This window comes from Octopus bimaculoides, chromosome 30, assembly GCF_046866305.1.
Source record: "Octopus bimaculoides isolate indiv1 chromosome 30, ASM4686630v1, whole genome shotgun sequence".
NCBI lineage: Eukaryota > Metazoa > Mollusca > Cephalopoda > Octopoda > Octopodidae > Octopus > Octopus bimaculoides.
In genome coordinates, this window is record NC_142957.1 from 1,939,192 (window position 1) to 1,963,936 (window position 24,745).

Sequence of the window (24,745 nt, forward strand, 5' to 3'; positions counted from 1 at the left end):
GAGGATGGGCGGTAGTGGCACGGCGGTTCTTTTTCGCAAGAGTCTGGATCTCCAAGTAAAGACGATATTTACGGACCCGGAGGGTAGACTGGTTGTCCTAGATGTGGACGGCAGCGATGGAGGCGCTTTTCGGTTGCTGGCAGTTTATGTGCCTCCTTTAACAGGTCGGTCAGACTTCTTTCGACGTCTAGAAGTATTCCTGGGAACGTCTCGTCCCTTACTTTTAGTGGGGGATTGGAATGCTACTTTGGACACGCATCTAGACTACGTGGGGAGTGACAAAACTAGAAGGGGATGCAAAGGCCTCATAGACCTGCTCAGACGCTTCCAGTTGTCTGACAGGTACCGACTCGACCACCCAAATGTGCCAACGTGGACTTGGAGCAACCGCATTGGGTCGTCGAGATCGTATCTAGATAGGATAGTGTGTAGGACAAGAGATAGAGATAGTTTAGGATGTCCACAGTTCCACATAGTCAGCTACACGGATCACAAACTTGTGACGTGTACGCTAGACTTAGATAAGGCACATAGGCAGGGTCCCGGTTACTGGAAACTAAACGCGTCTTTCCCGTCGAGACAGGTTTTCAGAGACCGGATTAGCACGTTAGTAAAGAGGGCTTTGACGGGAGCCATCGTCAACAACAAATGGTGGTTTGCCCTCAAGAGAGCAGTGAGGGCGGAAGCAATAAGGTATAGCAGGGCACTAGCTGTAGAGAGGAACAGAGAAGAGGGGGAGCTAGTGATAAAGTTAGAAGAGGCATTGCGAAGTGGCATCGCATCCGACGTTTTAGCGGCGAGGTTGGCCCTCGACCAACACTTCAATGCTAAACACGAAGGGTGTGCTGTCAGGGCAAGGATGCGTGCTCTGAGGAATGAAGGTGTTGGAGCCGCACGAGAGGCCCGGGTGGCGGAGGCGCAGCGGGGTAACAGAGCCACCATCCGGTCTCTGGTAGACGAACAGGGGCGCGAATTGCTCGAGCCGAGCAAGATGTGCGAGGCGTTTCAGCGGCATTTTGCACGACTTTTCGGGAGGAGTGGCGAGCGAGAAGGCAGGGTGGACTTTAGTGCCTACCTGCACAGCTTGCCACGACTCTCGGCAAGAGAGGCGGAGTGCTGCGAAGGGGTCATCACGGCGGAGGAGGTGAGGGACGCGATGGCGGGTTGCTCGACGGACAAATCTCCGGGTTTGGATGGTCTGCCCTACGAGCTTTATAACTGTATGCCAGACTTGTTTGGAGAAGTCTTGGCGGTCGTGTACTGCAACTGGCAGCAGAACGGGAGCATTCCCGGTTTTGTGAGCCGAGGAGCGGTAACGCTGCTGAAGAAAGATCCAAACAAGGGGGACGCCATAGATAACTTTAGGCCCATCACTCTGCTCAATGCAGACATGAAAATTTTGGCCAAGGTGTTAGCCAAGCGGTTGGCGCTTGTCATCGAGAAACTGGTCGGCACGGAGCAGACGTGCGCCGTGCCGGGCCGGAGTATCCATGACGACCTCCATCTGATGCGCTACATCATAGAGAGGGTAGTTAAGGAACCTGGCATGGGTGGGGCCCTGATCAATTTGGATCAATCGAAAGCTTTCGATAGGGTAGACCATCGATACTTGGAGGCCGTCCTCGAAGCGGCCGGCTTCGGTCCCGTTTTCCGCGGCTGGATGGCTGCCTTGTACACAGGCATCCGTTCGGTTGTTCGCGTCAATGGACGTCTATCGGGACCCTTCGACATTGCACGTTCGGTTCGTCAGGGATGCCCCCTGTCGCCGCTCCTGTACGTATTGACTCTCGAGCCACTACTGCGGAAGCTGGCGACGCTGAGGGGCATCCCGCGAGAACCGGGGTGCGGGACGAGCGTGTCGGCATATGCGGACGACGTCACCGTCATAGCGTCTAGCCACGAGCACATCGAGCTTGTCGGCGAGACGCTGAAAGACTACGAAGCGGTGACGGGAGCGAAAATCAACCGGGATAAGTCGGTGGGTTTGCTGCTCGGCACCTGGAGAAGCAAGCCCATACCGTCCGGCAGCGCCTCAGTAGTGGGACGCTGGACGGACGGTCCGGTCAAGTTGCTCGGAGTCTGGTTCGGTCCGGACCTGCAAACGGAGAAGAACTGGGACGAGATAACGAGTAGGGTGGCCACTCTCTGCCGGCAATGGTCCGAGAGGAAGCTGTCCCTAAAAGGTCGGGCGGAGGTGGCGAACGCGTACATCGCGTCCGTCATCGAATACCGCCTGACCGTTGTGCCTTGTCCCGATCGCGCCATCACCGAAATGGAGCGCATCCTCTTCCGCTTTTTGTGGAAAGGAAGCGTTCCGATGGTGAGGCGATCCGTTTGTTGCCAACACCCGCTGAAAGGAGGGCTGGGCATGCCGTGGTTGATGATGCGCAGACATGCGCTGAGACTGCGACATCTCCGGCTCTACGCAGACGACGGTGAGCAGGTGTGGTCGCCGTTTGTGCGACGCGCTTTCCCGCAGCTCGTCTCCATGACCGAGCTGCAGTCGTGGATCAAAAAGAGGCCGAGGAATGGCGAATGGCACCGTGAGTGTCGCGTTGCTCTGCAACAACTTTGCCGTCCCGGGTCGACCTTGAGCGGCTGCATCACAACGAAGTCATTCTATAGGGGATTAGTGGAGGGCAGGTACGACGACGATCTAGGGGCGAACCTGGGCGTCGACGAGGAATACCTGACCCGCCTGTTCAAGACGACTTTCGGGCCGGGACCTATGGACAACTTCCAGAGATCCCTGGCCTGGCAGTGTTACCGAGAGGCGCTACCCGTTCGGGATAAGCTCTATAGACACGGCTCGCGAAATGCGGGGCCGACCTGCCCGAGATGCGGTCAGAGCGATGAAACCGTTCTGCACGCACTCGTGCAGTGTCCAACCATTTCGGAGCTGTGGGCTTATGTCGAACGACTGCTGTCGCGTGTGGGACGAGTCGGTTTATCAACCGAGTCTATCGTCAATATCGTCACGCCTCCTTCCTTTAAACGGGAAGGAAGAGCTGTATTTATCGTACTTGTGGCTATGGCCAAAGAATGCATCTGGTGGACGCGTCTGAAAGGATTAGAGACAAATACTTTCCTCTCTGGTCAATCTCTCATCAACTTTTTCAAGTATCACTTGAAAAGGAAGGTGAGAGTAGAGAGGCAAGTGTTGTCTAGCAAATGTTTCGAAAAAAGATGGATACATGTAGCAAGAATGGCACGTATAAATGACGAAGCCACCTTGACCATGATTCTATAAAACGTTTTAAATTTTTTTAAACAGAGAGTTACTCACGTTTCTTGCTTAAATAAAAGAAATTTTATCTAACAAACTGTGACGCTAAAGACCGAGGTTACCGTGGTCTTTTCGTAGGTTTTTCTTTCCACGGATAACCTCCCCATTTATTGGGAATTTTTGTTTGTATTATTTCGTATTTTTTGTAAATACCCCAAACGTTTTGCGATGTTTTTTTTTCATCGTTGTCCCTACTTTTGTTTTTTTTTCTGCTTTGTTTTCGACCCCCTCGAAAAGAAAAACTCTACATTTGTATTTTGTCCCTTCTATGCTGAGCCCTGTGTGGCTAATAAAGAAACATATCTATCTGTCTGTCTGTCTGTCTGTATGTCTATCTATCTATCTATCTATCTATCTATCTATCTATCTATCTATCTATCTGTATGTCTATCTGTCTGTCTGTCTATCTATCTATCTATCTATCTATCTATCTGTCTGTCTATCTATCTATCACTTTCTCTAATATCATAGCCCCCCCTCTCTCTCTCTCTCTCGTATTTTCTATTTCAAATATTTTACTGATTCCACTATTCTCGTTTCTTTGTTTCCCTTTGTCCCTCTTCTCTGACTCTCTCTCTATATTTCTCCATTCAAGCTTTTAGCTTCTGATCACGTAGGCGTAACATACGGACAAACGAGACAAGAACAAGCATAATAATAATTCTTTCTGTTATAGGTACAAGGCCTGAAATTTGGGGGAGGGGACTAGTCGATCACATCGACCCCAGTGTTTCACTGGTACTTAATTTATCGACCTCGAAAGGATAAATGGCAAAGTCGACCTCGGCGGAAGGTGAGACCAATAATAATAATAATAATAATAATAATAATAATAATAATAATAATGATAATAATAATAATAATAATGAAACTGATGACGATGATGATAGTGATAATAACGATAATAATTGTTGCCCATTAGGTTGAAGGGCTCAGAGTGATGCCATGAAATTGAAGGAACGTTGAACGGGAGGATTACATAGACGTGTGGGCTGGGGTAGACGTTTCATATGAAGGTGAGGGGCAGGTGTGCAAGACGTGATGCAAAATGCAGTTTGAAGAGTGTAGAAGTGGTCACTTAGTACTTGATGTTTCTGATAATAAAAGTTTTGGAATCTTTTGACAACAGAGCATTGGGCAAATAGAAGACCGCCAATAAGTTGAGACTGGAAAAGAGTTGGAAACAGTTGTAACGTAGGTTATTGCAGGGTGAAATGGTATTTGAGGTAGTAGACGGTTGTTCATAACGATTAACATAATATATTCAATGGCTTAGAAGTCTTTTCGCTTACCTTACAACCAGCCATTATTTGTACGTATGATTGCATTCCGACAAGGAAGATAAAATTAGTGACAGCTAAAGAAGAGCACAAGCTTACTAAAACCTTTGAACTCATTAATTCCCACAGATTTCTGAAATAATGAAAAAACAATTAATATTTCATTTATTGAAGCAAACTCTAAAAAATAACTCAATGCATAAATAACTGCGACTGTGTGTATCGGTGGCTGGCTCAGTTAGAAAATAAAGGATATCTTAAAATCACTAAACGTTTTATCTGTGGCTGTGTGGTAAGAAGTTTGCTTCTCAACCACATGGTTCCGGGTTCAGCCCCGCTGGGTGAGACCTTGGACAAATGTCTTTTATTATAGCCTTGGCTCAACCAAAAGCCTTGTGAGTGGATTTAGTAGGTTGAAACTGAAAGAAGGCGATCTTATATATAGGTGTGTGTCTGTGTGTGCGTGCATACGTGTGTGCATGAATGTACGTCTTTATGTCTATGCTTGATCCTCACCACCGCTTGACAACCGGTATTGGCGATTATATCCCCTTAACTTAGCGGTTTGGATAAAAGTTACCGATAAAATAAGTATCAGGTCTTACATAAACATGAGTACTGGGGACGATTTGTTCAATTTAAATTCTTCAAGGCGGTGAACCAGCAACGCCGCAATCTTATAACTGAAATATGTAAAATATCATAAAGGAAAATAAGACAAGGTAGGAAATGCTAAAATAATTTTATCATGAAGTACATTTTGTAACGGTTAGTACCGGTTTTAGTCTTTTCAACTTTTTCAACTAAGAGTAAAACAAGAAAAACAATTAGATCGAAGAAAAAAATAAATCAAATGTTTTGTAAATATTTCCATAATCTTCAAATAGGCAGGACATTATCCTTTTTCTGTCTCCATTTCTCTTTTGCTTTGTGAAGATTCGGTTGGTAACAATAGATCTGAAGAAATAGTTTTTATGGGTGCAGAGAAATGTTGATTCTGAAGAAGTTTGATGGTTTAAGCAGCAGCAGCAGCAGCCGAGGAAGGAGAAAGAAAAAAAAAGAACATGAAAAAGAAGAAGAAGTAGAAAAAGAAGAAGACCAAGGAGAAGAAGAGAAAGGAGAAGAGGAGGAAGAAGAAGAAGAAAAAGAAGAAGAAAAAGAAGAAGACCAAGGAGAAGAAGAGAAAGGAGAAGAGGAGGAAGAAGGAGAAGAAAAAGAAGAAGAAAAAGAAGAAGGAGGAGGAGGAGGAGACTAAGGAGAAGAAGAGGAAGAAGAAGCAGACGAAGAAAAAAAGGAAACGGACGCGAGTGGTATGACCCAGTAGTAGAGACTGTCCATGGAATCTACTTTAATGGTCAGGTAACCTAAAAGTGACCTGTTGTGGTTTGCAGCAGTAGAGGTAGGCGCAGTTCTAAATAAATTCATGGGTGGTGACTGTTCTTAATATATTTATCGTTTTAATATTTGCATGGGTATTATTCTAAGATTCTTTTAGTAGTGCCTTATATAACTGTGTAGAAACAAAGAGATGGCACCGAAAAAACCAATTGTTATGTCATTAGCTTACGACATAAACCTTCTCACTCATAACGCCTTTATGTTCTGAAAATGTAACTTTCCCCAATAAATCGCATACCATATTAAGGAGCTGATGAAGCTATAGGATATTCTCCTGGTTTTCAACTAAAAGTCCAGCACATCCCACAGCAGAAAAAGCTGTAAGCTAATGAAATTAATTACATAGCAATTGGTTTTTCTGGTATCATCGTATAATCTCTTTGTTGCTATACTCACCTAACATTCTGTTCCAGATCAACCCTTATATTGAGTTCTACGTTAGGTTATTAATCGCACGCCTACGATCTTCGGGTGGTGCATTAATAAAGTTTAAAAATTACCATTCACGTTTCATTCAAATTATTATTATATTAATCGTAAGCTATTAGGAGTTCCACATGTGTAACCATTCTATAAGAGTATTCTGAAAGATGCGAATAGCAAGCGATAACCAACAAGAAGCTTAAGAGCTTTTCAGAGCGAACTGGGAGGCATTGGCCCCAAACAATTTAAACGGATTTAACATATATATGGTACTCCGTCTGTAACGACGACGAGGGTTCCAGTTGATCCGATCAACGGAACAGTCTGCTTGTGAAATTAAAGTGCAAGTGGCTGAGCATTCCACAGACACGTGTACCCTTAACGTAGTTCTCGAGGAGATTCAGCGTGACACAGAGTGTGACAAGGCTGACCTTATGAAATACAGGTACAACAGAAACAGAAATAAAGAATGAGAGAAAGTTGTAGGGGAGGAGTACAGCAGGTTCGTCACCTGCCTGAGCCTCGTGGAGTTTTAGGTGTTTTCGTTCAATAAACACTCAGAACGCCCGGTCAGGGAATCCAAAACGCGATCCTACGACCGCGAATCCACTGCCCTAACCACTGGGCCATTGTGCCTCCATGTATATATATATATATATATATATATATATATATATATATATATATATATATATATATATATATATATATATATATATATATATATATATATATATATATATATATATATATATATATATATATATATATATATATATATATATATATATATATATATATATATATATATATATATATATATATATATATATAAATGGAGTTAAACGCAGGTGTTATTCAAATTCTTTTGCTTCCGACATATGTTTCGAAGACAACATTGGTAATATTCCAAAGGGATAAATGGTGTAAAATAATGTAATCGTCTCATCAGGGAAAGAAAGAGAATCAAACTCAACCATAAGACATTTTAACAAATGTGATGACTGTGTAAATGATAAACAGAACGTTATTAAGTATTTTTAAAAACCGTTAGTAGATATGACGTCAAAGGTAGTGCATATGAAGAGAAGGGGTAAAGAAATCAATAAGGAGGGAACTAATAAAGGAGAAATATAGAGTGATATGTGAGTTAAATAAGTGTTCAAAGGCTTGGAAATAGACATCTCTATTGGAAGTAGAGTGAAAGAAGAACTAAATGTTCAAACTATATAGATTGGTAGAAATCACCTATAAGAGCTAAAGGTGTGTTTCTGCCAATGTTAACATCTGTAAGAACGCTCTATAAACGCGTTTACAAGTGGATGTTTAGAAAAGAGAATGTGGAACAGTTCAGAATTACAAATGTTACAGAATTTTTTACCTTTGTTCTCCACAAACCCAATAGTACTACATAAGGCCAATAGTACTTAATAAGGCCAAACATCTTTAGCTTGGGGTGCCGGTGCTTCCCCTTTCCCTACCGACTGCCTTCGGCAATTGACATTTTTATAGAGAACCCATTTCTCGTCACCAGTCACTATTTGGTCCAAAAAAGGTTCATCTGTGAGACGTGACAACAAGGAAGAGCACACATTCACTCTCTGCGCGCGATTAGACTCGAAAAGTTTGTGTGGAACCCACTGAGCCAATTTGCTGATTTTTCCGATGGCACACAGGTGTCGATGAATGGTCGAATGACTAAATCCGAACTTCTCTGCTAGTTTCTCAACAGTTACGATGGGATTTTGTTCCGCCAACGTTTGCAGGATGTCCTTGTCGAGCTCTACGTATCTTCCAGGACGAGGCTGTATATATATCTATGTGTGTGTGCCTTTGTGTCTGTGTTCGTCCTCACACCACTGCTTGGCAACCGGAGCTGGTGTGTTTACGTTCCTGTAAGATAGCTGCGCGGCAAAAAGACCAATAGAATAACTACATATATATAAAAGTGCATGGCTTAGTGGATAGAGCATCCGACTGGCAATCATGAGGTAGTGAGTTAAATTCCTGGAGAATGATGTGTTGTATTCTTGAGAAACACTTTATTTCACGTTGCTCCATTTCATTAGCTGTAGAAACGAGTTGCGACATCACTGGTGCCAAGCTGTATCGGGGTTTGCCATTCCCATGGAAAGGAGAGTGGAGGGTGGTATGCATGATCAACTGCTGGTCTTCCATAAACGACCTTGCCCGGATTTATGCCCTGTAGAGAAACTTTGCATGGTCTTTATACCGTTTATATAAACACACACACACACACATATATGCAAGAATGGCTGTGTGGTAAGAAGCTTGCTTTAAAACCATATGGTTCCAAGTTCAATCTCACTGCGTCGCATTTTGGGCAAGCCTTTTGAGTGGATTAGGTAAGCGGAAACTAAAAGAAGCCCGTCGTATATATATATATATATATATATATATATATATACACGCGTGTGAGTGCATATATATATAAACATATATATATGTATTTATATTTGTATATTTAATTTATATAAGGGCATTAAATATATTTATGGGGGAAATGATGGTTTTTCCCTTATGAGGTTTTTTCACGCTTACTATTTGATAAATTCTTATAAAGTCTTTATACTAATATTGTATATATTTGTATATATATATATATATATATATATATATATATATATATATATATATATATATATATATATATATACAGATATATATATGTGTATGTGTGTATATATATGTATTTGTGTCTGTGTTTGTCCCCCCACCATCTCTTGACAACCGATGTTAGCGTGTTTACGTCCCCGTGACCTAGCATTTCGGCCTAACAGATCGATAGAATAAATACTAGGTTTACAAAGAATAAGTCCTGGGGTTGATTTGTTCGACTATAGGCGGTGGTGAAGCATGGCCCCAGTTAAATGACTGAAAGAAGTAAAATAAATAAATAAAAGATATATATATATATATATATATAGCAATGTTAATTCTCTAAATGAAGTATTAACAGTAACTGCACGATAAAGTGTAGTATATTGCCACTTAAGTGTGGCTGACCCCTAGGGGTGGATGTTACTGTTGCTTTTAGCCCCAGGAGGGGGCTAAAAACCATATATATCCATATATATATATATATATATATATATATATATATATATATATATATGTGTGTGTGTGTGTGTGTGTGTGTATGTGTGTGTGTGTGTGTGTGTGTAAATGATTCAAGGAAATGCCCTGGATTGATTTACATTTGGACACTACTATTTTGGTTAATGCCTTTTTCTGTGTACTAACAGCTTTTGAGGGTTCACAGTGTTTGTGAACCCTCGGGTGCATACACATAATGTATGCTTGTTGCTACTTACCAAAGTTAAGTGTAATTTTCGCTCCTCATAAGCGATTTCATCCTAGAAATTCCTGAATGTCTAGTGTGGAATTTCTTTAACATTCAACTTTGTAGTGAGACAGGCATTATGATCTTCTGTGGATACACAAGCACATTATTACACATCGAATACAAATTCGAAACTGTGTTACGTCAAGCCACACGTATTTTTTTTTTTTGTTTTGTTTCTTCTAATTTCACAATTTATTTCATTTTCATGATGAGCTCATCCGCTTCTACTTAATTTTTATTTCTTCCAATGCCGCAGGCAATTCATGCACAATATTGAACAATATATTCTTTATTTCATTTTCGGCTCTTAACGCCACTATCATTGTGTCTTCTAGTGGTTCACTGCATTTTGGTATTACCCAGACAAACCATCTGCATGTCCCAGTTTTTCAGATGGCAAATACTCTAGCTTGAAGTCATAATTTAGTATGATCGTTCCCCAGCGCTGCAATCTGTTGGCTGTATATGTGGGGAAACCCATTTTTTGATCCATAGATTGACAATAATAGGCGGTGGCCTGTCTGCAAATGGAATCTTCTATGTGTAGATCTCTGGAATTTTGTACTGCAAATATGATGGCTAATTTTCCCTTCTCTATTTGAACATTTCTCAGTTGGCTACTGCTTTCAGGCTACCATCTTCATATTTATGTAAAATCACAGTTCCAATACCACTTTCATTAGCATCTAATGCCACTACTATTTCTAAATTCGGGTCAAAATGTGATAACGACAATTCCGACGTTTGAAAGCTTTTTGGCACCTATCTGACCATTTCCACTTCACGTCTTTTTTTAACGAGTTATTCAGGGGTGTTCTTAAATCATGCCTATTCGGTGTGTATACTCGGTAGTAATTTGCGAATTTAAAATTGCTTTAACTTTGTAAAGTTTGTCGTGGGAAGCATACTTTTTATTGCACTCACCACTCTTGAAGTGTCTGGTCTGTGTCCATTTTCATCGATAATCTGCCCTAGAAATATTATTCTTAGCATACAAAATTCACACTTTTCCTCGCTGAGCTTAAAACCACAATCGTTTGGTTCTTCGAAGACCTTTTTAACATGCTCAGCATTCTGACCACGAGAATCACTTTTTATGAGTAGGTCGTCAAGGGAAGATATAGCGAAATCCGAACCTGCGAGCATTGTGTCCATAACCTATTGGAAAATTCCATGTGCTACCTTTATACCAAAGGGAAATCGATTAAATTTATACAATCCTTTGTGGGTATCTATTGTCCATAATTTTAAATATTCCTCATCAACTTATACTTGCAAGTATGTTTCAGATAGTTTCAACTTTGGAAAAAATTTTCCTCCATTCAACTTCGCGGAATTTTTGGTTTAAATACCGCTATATAATAACGTCAAGCTTTCCACGTCTCTCCAGTTCTCCGTTAACTTGTTTCAACGCGGGGTTAGTTACAGTTCGTTTTGGTTTAAATACCGCTATAGCGTTTTCTTTCCCTTGAAAATTCGCATTTTTGATTCAAAGACCTAATTCATCCGAAAAACAAACTCAAGGAAAAGTCTTTTTAATTCTTTTTTAAATCCCCCAACGCCTTATTTGGACTGACGGAAGAACCATTCACATCTTTACGAAAAATATTTATGGAGAGGTCTCATGAGTTAAATAATTCCATCCAGTCTGTTCCAAATAAATTTGTCTTATTATTCAGTACATAAACTTTGGCTCTCAATATTTTTCAACGAAATGTTACATCACTTAACATTTCGCCCATAAAATGCAATTTCTTTCCTGAAACCCCTCGCGCAATTTTCGAAGTTTCCTTTAATCTAGGTTTCCCTATTTTCCTCCATGTATCTGTGTTAATTATCGTGATATCACTGCACGTATCCACCTGTAACTTCGCATTCCCATTATTCATTTTTATAGACACAAATTTTCTTTTTTGAGCCTCTCTTAGAAGTTTTGTTGACAATACATTCTTTCGAGAATATTTTCGTTCGACCTTTTTTGTCTTGTTTCGCTCTTTAAAAGGACAGTTGGCTTTAAAATGTAAACCTCCGCACCCATAGCATGAATTGGGTTTTGACACTCGTTTTTTTTTCTTATCCGTTTCCGGTCGACACGCATGTATCTGTGAGCAATATTTTTCTTCAATTTTATCCGCACCATATCTTAAATTAATAATTCTCTGGCATTCTTTAGCCACTGCCTGTAGAGTTAAGTTTGGGTCCTGTTCAAATTTTGTTAATTTGCATCTTTGCTTGCAGTTAGCCCTTGAACAAAAATTAGACATTTGAATGTGTCCGGGGTAAATTCATTTAATTTGAATTTTTCATACTCTCTGTTCACAACCCCAGCATAGGTGACGAAATATTCATCATCTTTTTTTTTTACTAAATTTAAGCACTGCCAGCGAGTATTAAACAGGGAACTTGTTTCGCTGAAAATTTTCGATAAAACATTTTCTTCATATAAATTTCAGATGACGTAGGTTGCGATTATACTGAAATTTGTCTTTCATCATAACCATACGTTTTGATGATGTAGAGTACAATTATGTTAGAGAAATTACTTTTGAAGCATATTCCACCTTTTCCTATCTAGAATGTATTATTAAATGCGCATGGTTTCCATAAAAGGAAATTTTTTAGAGATACTGACTTAATTCAAAATAAAATAAAATTATTAGTTGTGAATTTGTTATTTGTTATGTTACAGGCCTTAGAACATCCCCACGTGATCACTGGATTCATGCAATTTCTAGCATACTAAATGACCACATAAAGGATGGGCTACTCTTGTGTTTGTTTGAGAGATAGATTAATGTGGCGAAGTTTAGACAAAGTAATAGCCGATTTTTTCATGAAATCCGATACTGTCTTGGTGAGTGGTATTATTCTGAATTTGTTTTCTGGCCAAGCAAGTGCGATTACACAAATAAGATACAAAGGAAAATTAGTCGTAATATACCAGAAAGATTACACAAATTGGGAATCAAATGTGTGAAAATAATTTAACGACTGCAAGTAGTGGTAGTAGTAGTAGTAGTAGTAGTAGTAGTAGTAGTAGTAGTAGTAGTAGTAGTAGTAGTAGTAGTAGTAGAGACGAAGTCACTACTGTCGCTACTCTATTGTTCTATATTTTTTGTGAATTATAAAGCTATTCATCAAAGTGATAATATTCTGGAATTCTTTCTTCACCCATAATTTCCCCACAGACATCAAACACATCGATCTGACCAGCCTGTGAGTACTCCACAAACTGAGGGATGCTGTCTCTCTGCATTTGAATAGTTTATAAAAGAAAATAGAAACTGAAATGCTTACCTGAAACAAACATGAATTATTATTGTAAGAATGAGAAAGACAAATGATATTCCACAGCCAGTGTAGGATATAATAGATAAGGCGTTGTCTGTCTCTCCTTCAGTCTGGTAGACATTCTACAATAGAAAGAAACAAACATAGCTTAGCTCTTCCTACTACTCCTTTTCTAATATGTCAGTCAATACTTAGGTAACGAGTGTGCATGATGCTGATGTAGAATGTGAGGACTACTGTATGCTGCATTAATAATGTTCCAGGTAACGTTGACACTAATAGAAACAACATCAAGGATCTGACTATTTAATCTCAGTCTTCGTGATGTTAGCGGATGGCAGTGACTTTTTACAATATATCAACCTTATATATTTACCAAGATACTCTGCACCACAAAGTGCAGTGGACTTTAAAATCAGTTACGCATAGACATAGAGTGAACAAAGATGTGCATTTAGCTCAGCTTTCCTTTAGGCTGAAATAGTTACCATAGACAAGGGAAGGTTTTATTGTAGATAGCAGAGGTATTGTTTGGATGCATGTATATTATTGAAATGAAAGTCTCAGGTGAAGAAATGACATCTCTACCCACTTCAGATCAATGCTGAAGGAATTACTATGCGTTACATTGGGAATGGTAGTTTCGTACATTTAAAAGGAACCGTCCGGTGTATGAACTGTAAAGAGCAGCGATGACAACTAGAACGGCAGTGACTTTTTACAATATATCAACCTTATATATTTACCAAGATACTCTGCACCACAAAGTGCAGTGGACTTTAAAATCAGTTACGCATAGACATAACTGCCAACTTACGGGTAATTAACGACTTGTCAAAATATTACCAACCATTAGTAAGGCAAAACTTGTAAGATGGTCGCAGCAACAAACTACTTCCATTCCAGATTCATGTTTGGATACGGATTTATAACAGCCATTCGGCGACCAACGGGGACTCAGTCCTGGGCTTTCATCCCAGTAAACGCATTGTAAGTTGCTGGCATTCTGAAAAAAATTAAACACTGATAATTTGATCAAATTACCTTGCAATTAGAATATATGTAATTATAATGTGACGCGTTTGACTTAGAAAACACCGAATAAACCATGGTCATCACTGTTTGGTTGGTATTGCCATTGTGAACTCCATAATACATGCTGTGACATAATTCAACTGATCATTTCATCTTGTTTATAAATCTATGTCTTTTCTCATAATTTACACAGAATCGTCATAACAATGGAAGAAAATGACATTGGATGGAGTAGTTCTAGAAATACCTAATGAAATATAAAATGATACGGTGTACACGGCTGGGATGTGTTTCATCATAGGTCTACTGGGTCAGGGATGGCATGAACATTAATAGCAACAGCAGCAATAATAAATACACAGCTATTACCTGATGTATTAGATTGAAGGTTATATTAAGTGGCTCGTCAAGCTTGTTTATTGTAATGTTAGGAACATTGGCAGCAAGAACATGGCTGTTGATTCTAGCATTTTGCTTGGTACTAGGGTTTTGTGTTACCTGTAAAGAGAAGTTATTAAGTAAATCAATTTATTCAATGGAATACATTGCTAAGGCATGAAACGATGAAATGTTTTTGTTGTACTTAGACATCGTTACTTTAGTAAAAACAGCACAACTTAATAAAATATATACTCGTTTCAAACTTTGGCACAACGCCAGCAACTTTTGGGGTGGGATAAGTCTATTACATCAAACCCAGTACTAAACTGGTACTTATTTTTATCGACTGTGAAAGAATGAAAAGCAGAGTCGACATCAGCGAAATTTGAACTCAGGACGGATGAAGTGGCTCTATGCATTTTACCCAGCATGCTAACTATTCGCAAGTCGAAAGCCTGGCAATAATATAATATATATATTACAAAAAAATATCCCATGTGGATTCACACGTGATAGTTGAACTTGTTCAAAGGGACGGATAATTTGTTTAACACTGAAATTGTTTACATAAAGGTTGCCGGTATTTGAGTAATTCTCTTGGTAATCAACGAATCCCACGTTCAATTTCACTGCATAACGTCTTGAGTAAATGGATGTCTAACACAGACTCCGGTTGGTAATTTGTTTTGTAATCCATTTGTAAGTATAAATGTGTGTGTGTATGTATGTATTCACACACACACACACACACACACACGCACACACGCACACACGCACACACAGACACACAGAGTAAAGTTTCTTTGTTTCTTGTATTAAGCAGTATTCAGAAATGCTCAGATAAAAAACCCGAGACGCAAAGATATAAAAAAAATAAATGTTAAGGAGAATTTCAGATAGGTTCAGCAATTTAATCATACATATATTTTGTCACAGATCAATGTATATCAGTCTTTAAAATATACCAATGTATCAGTGGTCAAAATATTTAAACATTAAAAGTTCATGAATATACAACTATATAAAAATCTAATATACATATATAAATAGATGAGTGAAAATAGGTTTGAATGGCGTTGTAAAAAAATATTAAGAATAAAAGTACGCCCTTACAAAAAGGTGAATAAAATAAAGTTTTCTGAAGAGCGAATAAAAAAAAAAACAAACATCCTAGCGTTGAGGTTGGAAAATTTAAAAAAGCATATGTAAATAATCAGAGAGAATAAGTAATGCTGTTAAGGTAAACTGTTGGTGGTTATCCTCTAACAGCTGTTTCAGGAGTACAGTAATCTATAGATTTTAAGGGTATTTTCACTCCGACAATTGGATACTGCCTCCTTCATCAGAGAGGATCTTATTCAGGATTCACATTTTGTGCATACTGTATCCCCATCTTCTGGTCACTTCTAAAGATTGATATGCATTGATCTTATGGCAGAATGTAGTCATGATGACAGCGTTTGGATGCTCCGAGCTTTGTCCACCTTATGTTTAGCATATTCACTCACAAGGATTTGGTATGCTCGGGCTATACTAAAAGGAACTTGCCCAATGTGCCGTGCAATCATACTGAACACAAGACCACACAGTTAGATTTGCGAGATTCTCAAAAATACGTATATGTATATACAGGGGTTGGACAAAATAATTGAAATACCTAACATCGTAGCATCATAATTTTCAAATATCTATAAAACAGTCAAAAGCTTGTTTATTTTTATGTTTTTGATTTATAATTTGTGTTACTTAATATGTTTTGCTAAAATTGCTGTTTCTTTTCAGATATCATCAGAAAAAAGTTAACTAAAATTCATGAAAATGACAGATATGTCGGACTTTCAAAAAGGTGAAATTGTTGGTGCTTGTATGGTAGGCGCTAGCATAACGGAAACAGCCGAAATGTTTGGTGTATCAGGAAGTACTGTCTCGAAAGTAATGAGAAAGAGAGAAAAATCTCTTCGTCATAACAAAAACTCCGGAAGAAAACCAGAACTTTCAGTTCGGGACCGTCGGACTCTTACGCGAATTGTTAGAGGGGATCACAAAAGTACAGCACCCAAAATTACTGAAGAGCTTAATGACCGCCTCGAAAACCCAATTCCCACAAAAACTGTTCGTCGGGAGCTGCACAAAGTCGGATTTCACGGGAGGGCTGCAATCAGAAAACCACTACTTTCCCAAACAAACGTTGCAAAGCGTTTAGAGTGGAATAAAAACCTACAGAATTGATACCAAGAGCAGTGCAAGAATGTTATTTTCTCAGACGAGTCATCCTCTACCTTAGTTTCAACCAGCGGCCGAGTCTAGTGTAGAAACAGACAGAAGAAGCGTTTGACCCAGACTGCCTTCTTTCAACTGTTAAACATGGAGGAGCATCTGTGATGATCTGACTACTCTTGGAAATCCGCCGGCCCAATGGATTTCCTTCATGGCAGAATTAATAGTCAAGACTATTTAAGCATTTTATCTGATCAAATTTATCCTATGGTTGCAGAACTGTTTCCAAAGGGAAACACAATCTTTCAGGATGACAATGCACCAATTCACACAGCTAAAGTCGTTACTGAATGGCATGAGAAGCATTCTAGTGAAGTTGAACATCTTACCTGGCCACCTCAGTCCCCAGATCTCAATACTATTGAACATTTATGGTGCATTTTAGAAAACCAAGTAAGGTAAGGAATCGATATCCTCCACCATCATCACTATAAGAGCAAAGAGTGATTTCATTTATATCTGAGCAACTTCTACAGAAATCAACAAATGTTTAACTTTCTGATTTTTATATTTGAACAAAGACTCTAAATTAACTCAGAATGTCCTGTGTATTGGTCACTCTGTAGCGCTCCAATCGAGCTGGAACACCGGTTTCGGATGATTCTGTGTTTTTAATACTGCCTTAAGAGTAGTCAGTCCGAAATAAAACTCAAAACAAATGCCCTCCTGAGTTTGTATATGCGTAATAGATTGTTCACATACACATACTCTCATATATAGATACACGTACAAATTGGCAGTTGTATTAGTATTGTTTCAAAATGTATCAATGAATTCAAACATTCTCTTGTCAACAAGAACATTTTCCATTTTTGTTCCATACCCTGTATAGTTTATCATCCCGCATGGAGAAAAAGTTTATCCGTGAAATGGATGCCCTTTCTTCGTCTTTCAGATGTTTTAATAAATTCATTGGTAATGAAATAGAGGTCTTCATATCTGCTTCTTGTTGGTCGAGATTTGGTGAGTCATATATCTGGTGGGGAAAAATAAAGATAAATTGAAATTGATAAAGAATAAATAACACTACTACAATTGTTACTGCTATTATTGTTGTAACCCCTTCTTCTACAACCACTACACGTCTACAACATTGCAAGTAACATAATATCTAAACCTACCAGTATCATACACTACCATTATCTCATACATAAGCAACCATTGGGGTTTCTACGTCGGTCAACTAATTATTGGTCTATTCAGTAATTTCCTACTTTCTGCTTCAATCGCTTTCTTGTCTTGGGATCGCAGTGACATGAAAACAGAAGTATTTTGTACAAAACTCTCTTTATCTCATTGTTTTCAACCAATGACATAATTTTCTACTATTTATTCCTGAAACGTTTTGTAACAAACATACATACATAGAACCAAATACACACGTCTACTCCCTCAGCTACACATTACACATGATGATGTATACAGATGAAACATGCACAAACTTGTTATATTTTTCTGATGAAGCAAATGATCATAGAAATAATGCGGCCACATGTACGAATGTAAGTTCTAATTACTATGCTGGGGTTATTGATGATCTATTTAATGTGATTGATACATCTGATTGATACATACATACATACATACATACATAGATACATACATACATACATACATACATACATACATACCGAGAGCGGGGGCTGAAAAGTTGAAGAATTTCTTGCCTTGGGTAAGCAAAAATACGGGAGGATCAGTTAATTATGATTTTAATCAACATATTTCCCTCAGACTCATGCACTTATTGCAGCGGTTCTCGTTGTTTTAAGTCTTGTAAAAGAACGCGGAAGGCTGGGCTTCCAACCAGTCCTTTCACGATTCCCTTTCAGCATCTTCTCGTATACAAAGATAGGTATATGGATAGATAGATATATAGTTAGATAGAATTGTAAGCCGTATCAGATAAAAGAAGTACAATATCTACTTTATATGACAATAAAGTTAATTATAATCCATTCTAATGTATTTTATCAACTTGGGTTTTTAGAAGAAACGGTTAACGAGAGAGTAATCATGAGATCGTTTTGTACCATTGTGCTTCCTTCTGTTTCATTAGTTCCGTATGAAACCCCATAGAAAAGACCATCGAAAGTGTCCCTATTCACTTTGGCAACACCAATAGCAAGATTCGAGTATGAAACTGCGAATTGCTGCTCTTCCAGTGGAATCTTTTCTGGCATCGCTTCTATAATGTTCAGCAATCTGTGAGAAAATAAGTAAAACGACTTTCAATTAACAATGTATTTCGAATACGTAATTAGCTTTAGGTGTAATTACACTAATTATTTCGCTTAACAAATTTTTGCATTCTACTCTTGCTTCTAATACTTCTGTTGTTGTTATGTTAGCGTTCATGCAACAACTTTTATCATTTATGCCCTGCAAATATGGCCGCTGCAGCTATTGCTATTTCTTTTTCTTCTTCTTCTTCCTATTCTTCTTCTTCTTCTTCGTCTCCTGCTGCTGCTGCTGATCCTGCTACTACTACTACTACTATTATTACTACTACTACCACCACCACCACCACCACCATCACCACCACCACCACCACCACCACCACCACCACCACTACTACTACTACTACTACTACTACTACTACTACTACTACTATCAAAAGTGATTTGTATATTACCTGCTGGCACTTCTCTTCTCTTGTTCTGCCCCAGCCAAAACCTCCTCTGGTATGTTTACCAAATTGTTGATAGAGCGAAGTGCATTATTCACAGTCACTTTCGATATCAATGGCACCATTTTCTCAAGAATGTCTACAGCGAAGTTAGCATCATCTTCTTTGAAATACATTGATTTCTGTGATATACCTAAGACCTTTTTTGAAATTTTGTCGATGTTTCCTGGAAAATTTAACATGAAATTTAAATAAATTACAGTCGCGTTGAGTTGAAATATTAGATGCCAATTAAGTGTTACATAACAATTAATGAATCACCAGAATTTAATTAACAACTCCGACTCTAAATAGCACAAAGATTGCTGAATGCGTTCAGTGTATCAGCTGTATACTCATTGTTACACATCCTTAGTGTCTCCTGCTCTGTAACATTAACTGAAATAGTGGGGGAGTTATACAGTACTATGGAGTCTTTTATTGTTACTTGATGGTGGTGGTAGTGGGGGCTGCACATACATTAGGGTGAAGCGAATAATGCAACTTTCGAAATTGGTAACCAAGAATCGATATTTCGTTGCAAATTAGAATTAACAGAAAGGAGTATAACGATCTGTGCGGTTAAATATGTCTTTAGGCTCCGCAATGCCATTGGAAGTTTTGTAAACTGTTATTTTTGGTCGAGTTTTGGATTTCATTGATTATATGTTGTAACGAATAACTACTTCTACATGTCACAATGCAAAACAGTAAATATAGTATCCTTAATAATTTGAATACCAAGTTTCAATACAATTGACTAATATCTTGACGTTCCGAATTGAATATAAATAGAACGGGAGTGTGAGCTTCTCTCCAGTGCAACTGCAACGGTCGTTGCGTGTGGACGTATGTTGTACGTGTGCGAAGTTCTCTACTTTGAACCTTGACTTTAGGCCATTGCATTAAAATTAATTCTCGTGTTAAATTCAGTGTTGTTTACATTTAGTGAGGCCTCATAAACCAATAACACATCATGATATTGAAATGTTAAGCGTGTTGCGGAGTCAAAAGATATAAAAGTCAGAGCTTGAGATTTTAACAGACTAATTTTCCAAACAATTTCGCAAAAGAAAACCAATTCGTAACAATGAAGGTGAAAAATAAAGTGAAGAATGGCAAATATGTTATAAACTGATTTTTCGCTCATTATTAAAACTTTCTAGTGAGCGGCGGAGCTTGAAGATGTAAATTTAAAAACTTTAGATTGTAACAATGATTTTTAAAGGATTTCGCAATAAGAAATATATTCTTAAAAACATATTCCGAAAATCTGTGTAAAAATTTTTTTTTTTTGCTCCACCCTGATGGCAACCAATGAATTACCACACACCAGCTATCATCGACAGCCATTAACACCAACAAAATTATCTTCCAACCACAAGGTGAATCTAGACAAAGCGGGTCACTTCTCTAAAGAATAATACAGGTTTCATATATTGGCACGTGACCAGAAGTTTTGGTAAAGGAGTTAAGCTGATTACATTGACCCAGTGCTCAACTGGTGCTTATTTTATTGACACTGAAAGGATAAAAAGCAAAGTCGACTTCGGCGGAATTTGAACTCAGAATGTAAAGACTCCTGAAATACCGCTAACGATTTTGCTTGGTGTGCTAACGATTCTGCCGGCTCACCGACTAATTTAACAATTGACAGATTTTTACGAAGGTCTAATGAGAAATTGAAATCATCCCATCACTAAATGCATATGAACATCTATTCAATTTTACGGTATCATAATAACATTTGAAAGACGTAAATTGCTTATATTCTCTGACAAACATGTATGTAGGGTGCGTCATAGAAGATTTAAATATTTTATAACGTAATACATTCGAAGAGGTATGTATCAGTAATATCCCTGTTGCTTTCCTGCTTCTCTATCTACTCAGCCTCTCTCAAGAAGGTTAACAAAAGAGTAGTTTTAATGATATAATAATAAGCTCAACCCGCCTAAGTAATAAATTCTTTCATAACATTTCCATAAGTGAATCAAATGATTTGGACGAGATGAATACATTGCTGGAGAACTCGAAACAGAGAATACGGCGCATCACCTCTTGGTAGATAATTTTAATAACGAACGAACACATACACACACACACACACACACACACACACACACACACACACACACACACACACATGGTGATCGAAATGGAACAGATATACAAAGGCATACACGCATATACCTCTTCTACTACTTCTACTATTGTAAATGTCCTTCGAAACTATTGCTCGCTCACCTGTATGAATGTCTTTTCTTGCGATGGTACTTAGTCGTTGAATAATCCTCTCTGCATTGTAGCACTGAGACATGTCTGGTACTTGCCAGATACCAGTAAACGGTGAACACTTTGCTGATGTCATATATTGACTTGATGCCATTTCTGAGTCTCCTACCGTTCTGGGAGAACTGAAAAAATAAATGTGAAATTTTGTCAGAAGAATTTCAGTTTCATCAGACTCGGAGGAATATAAGAAACCTTCGACCTGGTCGTAATTTAAACTCATAATTTTGTGAAAGAAGGATAATTGGTGTAATGTATTTTGGGGAGAAATCTATTATTTACTCCTGATTCCTATCCTCAAAACTAAAGTAAAATATTTTCTAATTAGAGTCCAGATTTAAAAACAATATTCCTGCAGATGCTTTTATTTATTATAATTTGTTGGTTTTATGATTATCACAAGATTGGTTGGAATGGTATAGGTGATGAAATATTAAGGAACTGGATTGTTAGTTCAAGTTGAGAGAGGGAATTAATTGTTTATATTTCATCATAGTCATTAGTAGTGATAGCAGCAGCAATAGATTTACGTATAAATGTACAGATTTGAGTAATTCCACCAGTTGGTTTTGTCTTAAAACTTATAAAACTCAGCCTCAGGGAGGAACAATTTAGATGTTTAGCATGTGAAATGACGCGGTAGAAATGAGAGAAGAGTGAGCGTGTTACATAGTCTATGATGAGTCAAATCCCACGATGATCTGCTTTCTCCACTTGCCATTATATAGTAGCAAAATTATAGCACTTCAATAATTACAAAATTGAATAAATAATATTAGCCGGAAATAAACAGAATCACCAATAGATTCTATTTGCTGTCCCTAGGGATGTTTTTTTTTCTTCCTATTTTGTGACATTCTGACACTTGCAGGAAACTTTAAAGCTTTGTATACTAGTGATTTCAAATTTTGGCACAAGGCCAGCAATTTTGTGTGGGGTGGGGAGTAATTCGATTACATAGACTCTAGTGTCCAACTGGTACTTATTTTATCGATCCCAAAATGATGAAAGGCAAAATCGACTCCAGTGATATTTGAACTGATAACGTAAAGTTGGAAGAAATGACGCTAAGCATTTTGTCCGGCGCGATAACGATTCTGCCAGATCGCCACCATAAAGCTTTGTCCAATATTGGCTTCAAATTTTGGCACAAGGCCAGCAATTTCAGGGGAAGGGATAAGTCGTTTACACCAAACCTAGTACTCAACTGGTATTTATTTTATTGATCCCGAAAAGATGAAAGACAAAGTCGACCTTGGCGGAATTTGAACTCAACATAAAGCTTTGTATAATATAGGCAACAAAGCAAACCTAGATAGTTAGACCAAGGCTAAATTGTATCAAATAATGTATGAAATGTGAAAATGCTGGGAGAAGAGATTGCAACCGATAGACATTTAAATCTATCGTGTTAATCCATCTCGCTGTTATTTACGCTACAAAGTAACATTCTCTCACAATAGGATGGCGCTGAAAAACTTCAAAATTAGAGTAGAAATAAATCAAAATAAACCAACCAGTATCTTGTGGCTACATTTCCATAACATGGGAGCTCTGCAGTAGTTCCTATTTTTGTTATTGGCCAATAGAAAGTTCGATTGTTAGCTGATGTTGTGCTTTCATCACAAACCACTGAAAAGGAAACAAAACATGGATATGGGAAAAGTCAGTAGTAGTAGTAGTAGTAGTAGTAGTAGTAGTAGTAGTAGTAGTAGTAGTAGTAGTATTGATGGTGGTGATTGTGGTGGTGGTGATGGTGTTGGTACTGGTGATGTTGTTAGTGCTGGTGATAGTGGTGGTGTGGGTGATGGTGGAGGTGATATTATTATTATTATTATTATTATTATTATTATTATTAGTAGTAGTAGTAGTAGTAGTAGTAGTAGTGGCAGCGGCAGCAGCAGCAGTAATTGCTGTTGTAAATAGTTTGGACGTGCTGGCTGATTTGAGAACAATGATTCATGAACTGCTGCAAACATATATGGAAAGCGTTATACTCATACGCTATGAAAATCTTCAAAATATGTTAGGACATTTTCGAACTGGTACTTTCCTTGAGGAAGCAAATATTTACTTCCCTACTGAGATATATACAAAATATGGGCATGTATAGCAGTGACATACAAGCAGTCATTGAAAAAGATAGAGTCTGATTAAAGTAGGATTAGCAGAGTCTGATTTTCTGGATAAGAAATGCTTAATTTGGAGAAAATTTGAGCTCATCTATTTTGAGAATGTAACTGAGAATCGAAAGTCTTGGTGAATATCACCAGAAATAACAATTAGTAAAGACTTTTATATTCCTATATGACCCGCGATACTGACACAGACTCGCATCGCAACTCACAATTCAAACGTCAACATATTGTCCCTCTATTACCTTCCTTTTCACCACTATATAAAGAATCATTTGGAAAGCTCGAAATACCAGAAAAACGGATTATAACTGCTGGCCAAAATGTTGGGAATAGAAGTTAAATCTCCTAAATTCCTATATAAGGGGAAGATTTAACTTCTATTCCCAAATTTTGGCAAGCAGTTGTAATTTGTTTTTACGGTATTTCGAGCTTTCCAAATTATTCTTTATATCCACACCGCCCTTGCCAGAGCACGTTCCGTGGACCGTGCATCTGCTCCTGCCTCCCATTTCCCATCACCTACCACCCTATCACCCTACCTCTCCAATGCACCATTCTCCAAACCTTCCGGCGACTCCAGTCCACCCCCTCCACTTCGCACATCTTCCCTAACCGACCCATCCCATCCTTCAAACGAGCCCACAACCTACGAGACCTCTTGGTACACAGCTTCTTCCCTAACCCAAACTCCCAACCCGGCTTATTCCCCTGCTCCCACCCATGCTGCCGCATTTGCCCTTACCTCTCCAACACCACCTTCCTCACTGGCACCCATCATCGACCCTATCACAACACCGACTCCTTCACCTGCACTTCTACCAATATCATCTACTGCATCTCCTGCTGTCTCTGCCCTTTTCTATACATCGAGCAAACGGGATGCCACTTTACTGACTGGTTTGCGGAACATCT

General features: G+C 38.6%; 1 protein-coding gene across 8 annotated transcripts in view; it reads right to left on the reverse strand.

Annotated features, from left to right (window-relative positions):
• Positions 1–24,745, reverse strand: part of LOC106882816 (adhesion G protein-coupled receptor G6) — a 157,641-nt gene that overhangs the window by 21,406 nt on the left and 111,490 nt on the right. For 6 of the 8 annotated variants that reach the window (XM_089346140.1, XM_089346139.1, XM_089346141.1 and 3 more), the window contains 10 exons: positions 23,213–23,327; positions 21,651–21,820; positions 19,371–19,590; positions 18,769–18,940; positions 17,562–17,714; positions 14,450–14,578; positions 13,896–14,051; positions 13,052–13,167; positions 5,172–5,249; positions 4,579–4,699 (listed from right to left, as the gene is read on the reverse strand). In XM_089346140.1, coding sequence (XP_089202266.1) covers positions 4,579–4,699; positions 5,172–5,249; positions 13,052–13,167; positions 13,896–14,051; positions 14,450–14,578; positions 17,562–17,714; positions 18,769–18,940; positions 19,371–19,590; positions 21,651–21,820; positions 23,213–23,327 — 1,430 coding nt within the window. The remainder of the gene's footprint in view (positions 1–4,578; positions 4,700–5,171; positions 5,250–13,051; positions 13,168–13,895; positions 14,052–14,449; positions 14,579–17,561; positions 17,715–18,768; positions 18,941–19,370; positions 19,591–21,650; positions 21,821–23,212; positions 23,328–24,745) is intronic. The other 2 variants (XM_089346143.1, XM_089346142.1) reach the window with 1 other exon arrangement.